Source organism: Arachis stenosperma, chromosome 2 (genome assembly GCF_014773155.1).
Source record: "Arachis stenosperma cultivar V10309 chromosome 2, arast.V10309.gnm1.PFL2, whole genome shotgun sequence".
NCBI lineage: Eukaryota > Viridiplantae > Streptophyta > Magnoliopsida > Fabales > Fabaceae > Arachis > Arachis stenosperma.
The window spans coordinates 79,027,524-79,035,347 of NC_080378.1; the positions used below are offsets into that span (position 1 = coordinate 79,027,524).

The 7,824-nt window shown below is 38.2% G+C and overlaps 1 protein-coding gene across 1 annotated transcript; it reads left to right on the forward strand.

The window, feature by feature from the left end:
- The first annotated feature begins 947 nt into the window (after positions 1-947).
- Positions 948-7,614, forward strand: LOC130961385 (magnesium-chelatase subunit ChlH, chloroplastic). The gene is made up of 6 exons (XM_057887242.1): positions 948-1,639; positions 1,957-2,908; positions 3,084-3,166; positions 3,782-5,584; positions 5,667-6,143; positions 6,936-7,614. The coding sequence occupies exons 1-6, from the start codon at positions 1,169-1,171 to the stop codon at positions 7,311-7,313; spliced, it is 4,164 nt and encodes a 1,387-aa protein (XP_057743225.1). The 5' UTR covers positions 948-1,168; the 3' UTR covers positions 7,314-7,614.
- Positions 7,615-7,824: the final 210 nt, after the last annotated feature.

Here is a 7,824-nt window from a genome sequence, read left to right on the forward strand (position 1 = left end):
GACAAGATCAATAATTTGGAGAACTAGTACAAGCTCCAAAGGCACAAAATTGAATGCATCAATACATTTATTTATCATCTTCTTAGTTCAATAGAAAAGATTTCATTTAAATTATAAAAAAATAATAAATAAATTTATTGATGCTGGTTGATTTTGTGTCTCTGGATCTTATACTATTCTTCAGATTATCGATTTTATTTTTATATTCCGTTAATTACCTCACGATAGGACTATATTGAAACTAAATGAAACTTTTTTAGATTTAAATAAGACACTTTAAACCTTAAAGACCAGCACATAATTATACCCAAACGCAGAAGACTAATTTAATACTTTACCCTAAATTTAATTATGATGTATAAATAATATAAAATGTTTTATAAATAATTATTTAATTATATTTATTTTTTTAGATAATTATTTATACCGTTAATATAAAAAATAATTAAATAAATGTATAAATTAATTTTATAATGACCGTAAATTAATTAAATATTATATATAATTTTAAAATAAAAAATACTAAAAAATTAATAAATTTTATAATTTATAATTATTAATTAATTATAATTAATATTTTAATGATATAAAATTATAATTAATAATATAAAATTATTCGTTTTTCTTTTATCGCTTAAATATTAACCAAATTTTAATAAAAATATTAGACTCCTAACTTTCTCTTTTAAAATTTCTTACAAATATTGAATATTACCAGCAAAAACATGGTTTACTCAAATTTATATCATAAAAAAAAAAAGAAAAAAAGAAAAAAACCTATGCTGGAGTCGAATGACTAGCTGATTCGCCACGTGGTCGAAGCTCTCACCACTAAGCTTAAAAAATCGTTTGAATTGTGGGATTCCCTTTCTTCTCTGTCCTACTCTCCCCAGTCCACACAAACCAAATAAGAACTCACAGCCACCCATTTTCTCTTCTCAAAGGACGAACAGCAACCTTCAGTCTCTCAACTCTCAACTCAACTTGCAGCACTAACATACAACAAAGAAACTCTGCTCATAATCCTCAATTCCCAACTCTTTATATTCAACCAATTCCCTCTTTGCTTTGCTTCTCTTCTCTTCTCTTCTCTTCTCTCTAATTCGAGAAGAGACAGCATTTCTTCTTCTTCTTCTCCTTCTTTTGTACAGTGTTTCATTAACATACAATGGCTTCTTTAGTATCTTCACCATTCACACTACCGAGTTCTAAAACCGACCAACTCTCTTCTATTTCACAGAGACATCTCTTCCTTCATTCTTTCCTTCCAAAGAAGGCAAACTGCCATGGAAACTCATCAAGATCTTCCCTCAGAGTGAAATGTGCTGCAATTGGCAATGGCCTCTTCACACAAACCACACCAGAAGTTCGTAGAATAGTTCCAGACAAGAACAACAACAACCAGAACCTTCCAACGGTTAAGATTGTATATGTGGTTCTTGAAGCTCAGTACCAATCATCTTTGTCTGCTGCAGTTAGAGCTCTCAACAGCACCAATAAAGATGCTTCCTTTGAGGTTGTTGGTTACTTGGTCGAGGAGCTTCGCGACGAAGCCACTTACAAGACATTCTGCAAGGATTTGGAGGACGCCAATGTCTTCATTGGCTCATTGATCTTTGTGGAGGAACTTGCCCTCAAGGTTAAGGCCTATGCATATCTGCATTAAATACTGTTTGTTATCTTATACTCCTTAAATTTGTGACTAATTTTATCGGGCGCTATGTATTTGTGCATAAATATATGTGTTAGTTTAACTCATGCTGATTTGGTTGCGATTCTTGATGTACAGATAACATGGTTGTTGTTGTATTTATGTATCATAGTGTATCATAGTGACAAATACTATATTCTTACGCACCAATGTGTATCTGCCTCCACCACTGTTATCTTAAACTACTTGAATTTCTAACTAATTTTCTTTCAAATCTACTTGTATTCATATTTGTGTGACGGCAGGTTAAGGCTGCTGTGGAGAAAGAAAGGGAGAGGCTTGATGCAGTTCTTGTGTTCCCATCAATGCCTGAGGTGATGAGGCTCAACAAATTAGGCTCGTTCAGCATGTCACAGCTTGGACAATCCAAGAGCCCCTTTTTTCAGCTCTTCAAGAAGAAGAAGACCTCTTCTGCAGGTTTCGCCGACAGCATGTTGAAGCTTGTGAGGACACTGCCAAAGGTTTTGAAGTACTTGCCAAGTGATAAGGCTCAAGATGCTAGGCTCTATATCCTGAGCCTGCAGTTTTGGCTTGGCGGTTCGCCTGATAACTTGCAGAATTTCTTGAAGATGATTTCGGGGTCTTATGTTCCGGCCTTGAAAGGGACAAAGATGGAGTATTCGGAGCCAGTTTTGTACTTGGACACCGGAATTTGGCATCCTTTAGCACCTTGTATGTATGATGATGTTAAGGAGTATTTGAATTGGTATGGAACAAGAAGGGATGCTGATGAGAAGCTTAGGAGTCCGAATGCGCCGGTAATTGGTTTGATTTTGCAGAGGAGCCATATTGTGACTGGAGATGATGGTCATTACGTGGCTGTGATCATGGAGCTGGAGGCCAGAGGGGCCAAGGTTATTCCAATTTTCGCTGGAGGACTTGACTTTTCGGGACCAGTGGAGAGGTTCTTGATTGATCCAATTAGTAAGAAACCGTTTGTGAATTCGGTTGTGTCCCTAACCGGCTTCGCCCTTGTTGGAGGCCCTGCCAGGCAAGACCATCCGAGAGCAGTTGAGGCGTTGAGCAAGCTAGATGTTCCTTATATTGTTGCATTGCCATTGGTGTTCCAGACAACAGAAGAGTGGCTGAACAGTACTTTGGGTTTGCACCCAATTCAGGTTGCTCTTCAAGTTGCCCTACCCGAGCTAGACGGTGGTATGGAGCCAATAGTTTTCGCTGGCCGAGATCCAAAAACTGGTAATAATACTTTCTCTTTACAGCCCGAATAGTAATGATTCATATGGTGCAGATATCTTTAGGTGTATTTTGGTAGCATATATGACCATTCTTTTAAATGCTTAAACATACCAATTTTATCAGACAAAGTCACAAAACTATATGTTTGTTAATTCATTAATTGATGTGTTTTCAGGAAAATCTCACGCTCTTCACAAGAGAGTGGAGCAGCTCTGCACTAGGGCGATCAAGTGGGCTGAACTGAAAAGAAAATCAAAGGTACTTTGCCCTTTTCTGAGTCTTAGGAGTTACATAATAATCCGGTTCAAGTAAAATCTTTATAGAGACTTCAAAGATTTGTACCCAAGATATAATTGATAACCACTTTTTGATCTCCTCTTCGTAAGTTTGTCCAGCTTGGAAAGATAGTCAACAATAATCTGCCAGAGTTTCCATAATTAATATTCACTCAACTGAAGATTACTTTCTAGTAAAATATTTGATGGTGATTTCTTTTGTTTGATACTATAATTTCCTAATAATTTTTGCAGCAACAATGAGGTTTAGGCATGTTTAGTAACAACTTATTTTGGGAAGTAATCACTTTCTCTCAAGACCTAAATGATATGGAGTAAAAGCAAGGAATAATATTCTTGTTTATTTCTTTCTTAGTATTTTACCATTTTCATACTACTATTTAGGAATTTCTTTAACCTACGAACTTCCATTTCAGTATTTGTATATGAGGTTAAGTTTGTAACTATGGTAAAAAAAAAAAAACTTAGTCATTGTTCTTTATTTCTTAGGTTCATCTGCTTTTTGAATTTGCAGCAAGTTGTTCTGTTTCTTACAGCCGTAAGACTAAGAAATCGATAAATTTATGTGTTCGTTCAGGAAGAGAAGAGACTAGCAATTACTGTCTTTAGTTTCCCACCAGACAAAGGAAATGTAGGAACTGCTGCCTACCTGAATGTCTTTGCCTCCATATTCTCTGTTCTCAAAGATCTTAAGTATGATGGTTACAATGTTGAGGGACTTCCGGAGACTCCAGAAGCCTTGATCGAAGAAGTAATACATGACAAAGAAGCTCAATTCAGCAGCCCAAATCTGAACATTGCTTACAAAATGAGTGTCCGGGAATACCAAAAACTTACTCCCTACGCCACAGCACTAGAAGAAAACTGGGGAAAACCACCGGGGAATCTGAATGCGGATGGAGAGAACCTGTTGGTATATGGTAAACAATATGGTAATGTTTTCATAGGTGTTCAGCCCACCTTTGGTTATGAAGGCGATCCTATGCGGTTGCTTTTCTCTAAATCTGCTAGCCCACATCATGGATTTGCAGCCTATTACTCTTTCGTCGAGAAAATATTCAAAGCCGATGCTGTCCTTCACTTCGGGACACATGGTTCACTTGAATTCATGCCTGGAAAGCAGGTTGGGATGAGTGATGTATGTTACCCAGACAGTCTCATTGGCAATATTCCCAATGTCTATTACTATGCTGCAAACAATCCTTCTGAAGCCACCATAGCAAAACGTAGGAGTTATGCCAACACCATTAGCTATCTCACTCCTCCGGCAGAAAATGCAGGACTCTACAAAGGTCTGAAGCAACTAAGTGAACTCATTTCGTCGTACCAGTCCCTCAAGGACACTGGCCGTGGGCCACAAATTGTCAGTTCAATTATCAGCACAGCCAAACAATGCAATCTTGACAAGGATGTCGCCCTGCCGGACGAGGGCGAAGAGCTCCCAGCTAAAGAGAGAGACCTTGTAGTTGGAAAGGTGTATTCTAAGATCATGGAGATCGAGTCTCGCCTTTTGCCATGTGGGCTGCATGTCATTGGTGAGCCCCCATCAGCCTTGGAAGCAGTTGCTACTCTGGTGAATATTGCTGCTCTTGACCGTCCTGAAGATGGCATTTCTTCACTCCCATCTATATTAGCCGAGACTGTGGGAAGAAACATAGAGGAAGTTTATAGAGGGAGCGACAAAGGAATACTGAAGGACGTGGAGCTCCTTCGGCAAATAACCGAAGCGTCCCGTGGAGCAATTACTTCCTTTGTGGAGAAAACAACTAATAAGAAGGGTCAAGTAGTTGATGTATCAAATAAACTTACCTCAATCCTTGGGTTCGGCATAAATGAGCCGTGGATTCAGTACTTGTCAAACACCAAATTCTACCGTGCTGATAGGGAAAAACTCAGAACATTGTTTGAGTTTTTGGGAGACTGTCTGAAGTTGGTTGTGGCTGACAATGAATTGGGAAGTTTGAAACAAGCTTTGGAGGGTAAATACGTCGAGCCAGGACCCGGTGGTGATCCAATTAGAAATCCTAAAGTTCTGCCAACTGGAAAGAACATTCATGCGCTCGACCCACAAGCTATTCCTACGACTGCAGCAATGCAGAGTGCTAAAATAGTAGTGGACAGATTGATTGAGAGGCAGAAGGTTGATAATGGAGGGAAGTATCCTGAAACTATTGCACTTGTATTATGGGGAACAGACAATATCAAAACATATGGTGAATCCCTGGCTCAGGTCTTGTGGATGATTGGTGTGAGACCAGTGGCCGATACCTTCGGAAGGGTCAACCGTGTGGAATCTGTCAGTCTTGAAGAGCTTGGAAGGCCTAGGATTGATGTCGTCGTTAATTGCTCGGGAGTGTTCAGAGACCTTTTCATCAATCAGGTAATAACCATCTTACTCTGGATAAATTTAGTCCCCTTTGTATTCCAAAACTGATTAGGATATTCCTTTGCATCTTTCTCAGATGAATCTTCTGGATAGAGCAGTGAAGATGGTCGCCGAGTTAGACGAACCAGCCGAGCAGAACTTTGTAAGGAAGCATGCATTGGAGCAAGCTCAATCCCTCGGGATTGATGTTCGGGAAGCTGCAACAAGGATCTTCTCCAACGCCTCAGGGTCATACTCTTCAAACATTAACCTGGCTGTGGAGAACTCCTCATGGAATGATGAGAAGCAGCTTCAGGACATGTACCTTAGCCGAAAGTCTTTCGCATTCGACTGTGATGCTCCCGGTGCAGGCATGATGGAAAAGAGAAAAGTGTTCGAGATGGCTCTGAGCACAGCAGACGCCACATTCCAAAACCTTGACTCATCAGAAATCTCCCTCACTGATGTCAGCCATTACTTTGACTCGGACCCAACTAATTTGGTTCAAAATCTAAGGAAAGATGGGAAGAAGCCAAGTGCTTACATTGCTGACACCACCACAGCCAATGCGCAGGTAAATGTTGCTATGCTCTCTTGATTATGGTGTGAAACGTAAACACAACAATTTTAGATAGAAATACTAATACAGCAATATGCACCAAGTATTAAATTTTCTATATACCTTAATCAAGTATCTATAATCCTACTAAGCATCATCTAGATATGACAATTTTTTCCAAGTTATTGATTGAATAATAAATAGAATGAATCTTATATTTTAGTTAAAATATATGTTGAAATACAAAATACATATTGAAACTAATATGGGTAATACTAGGTAATCAATGACTTTCTTGAACAAGAACAACCACCAATCAAATAAAAACACACTACACCCTCCAAATTACACACCTAAATCTTAATATTAGAATAACCATCCTTACACCTAGTAAAATGAACATCCGATATATCTATTGTTCACATTGTTTAGTATTTTCATTATCTACCTATACTTTACCTATATGTATTTATACACAAATACATGGTGGTTAATTTTTTGTGCCCACGTAACATTTTTAGAAAGAAATGCTAGGTAACCACCTTTTTTTTAGCTAACATAAGCCCACCTTTTTTAAATTATTTTGTTTATATTAAATTTTAGATTCCGAATCTTAAATTATTAAATTTGGCTAATGTTGACTAACTAAAAATTGGTGCCTGTACTTTCTGTTTTAATAAAAAAAAAAATGTCTAAAGCAGCATACAATGTATATGTGAATAAAACTGGAGTATTTGGGCATCATATTCTTCACATGAATAACTTATTTCAAAGTACACACTGATCTGATGAGAAATTCCTTTCCAGGTGCGGACCCTTGCTGAGACGGTTCGACTTGACGCAAGAACCAAGCTGCTGAACCCCAAATGGTACGAAGGCATGCTGTCAACCGGGTATGAAGGTGTCCGTGAGATCGAGAAGAGGCTGACCAACACGGTCGGGTGGAGTGCAACTTCAGGCCAAGTTGACAACTGGGTATACGAAGAAGCCAACACAACATTCATTCAAGACGAGGAAATGCTGAAGAAGCTCATGAACACCAACCCCAACTCCTTCAGGAAGCTGGTGCAGACATTCTTGGAAGCCAATGGGCGCGGCTATTGGGAGACTTCAGAAGATAACATTGAGAAGCTGAGGCAGTTGTACTCTGAAGTTGAAGACAAGATTGAAGGCATTGATCGCTGAAAGTGCAATGCTTCTATGGATGGAACTTGATATGAATACACCATATACCAAAATAATGAAGAGAGATTTTTAACTGCTGATTTTAACTGCGTACCAATGTACCATCTTTGTCTCTTGAGACTCCTTGCCATGCAGTACCCATAGTTGTTGCCTCGCCAATGCCATCTATTTATTGTGATTTTTGTTGCCTTTTATTCTCTTTTTTCTTGTAATTTTTGTTCATTCCCCGGGACCACTACATCCTTTTGTGCAGTTGCCAAATGCCAAGTGAATAATAAGTACAGCTTCCATTTCAGAACTAGTGATTTTTTTCTTCTTTTATTTTATATTATTTTCGTTTGAGTAAATTGCATGTATTTTCAGGGAGAGATTCCGTCATGACACCCACTTTAACGTGGGGGAAGACATACATACACAAACTCAATTGATGCAAACTTCAATTATTTTTATTTTTTCTTTAAAACAATGTCAGGTTCATATCTGTGCACGACTTTTATTTATTGTGGAAGAG

Bases quoted from the DNA above. Each gene is read 5' to 3' on its own strand.
- LOC130961385 (XM_057887242.1), top strand. From the start codon at position 1,169: ATGGCTTCTTTAGTATCTTCACCATTCACACTACCGAGTTCTAAAACC. The intron at 3,167-3,781 runs GTACTTTGCCCT...GTGTTCGTTCAG, and splicing joins AACTGAAAAGAAAATCAAAG to GAAGAGAAGAGACTAGCAAT. The intron at 5,585-5,666 runs GTAATAACCATC...CATCTTTCTCAG, and splicing joins GAGACCTTTTCATCAATCAG to ATGAATCTTCTGGATAGAGC.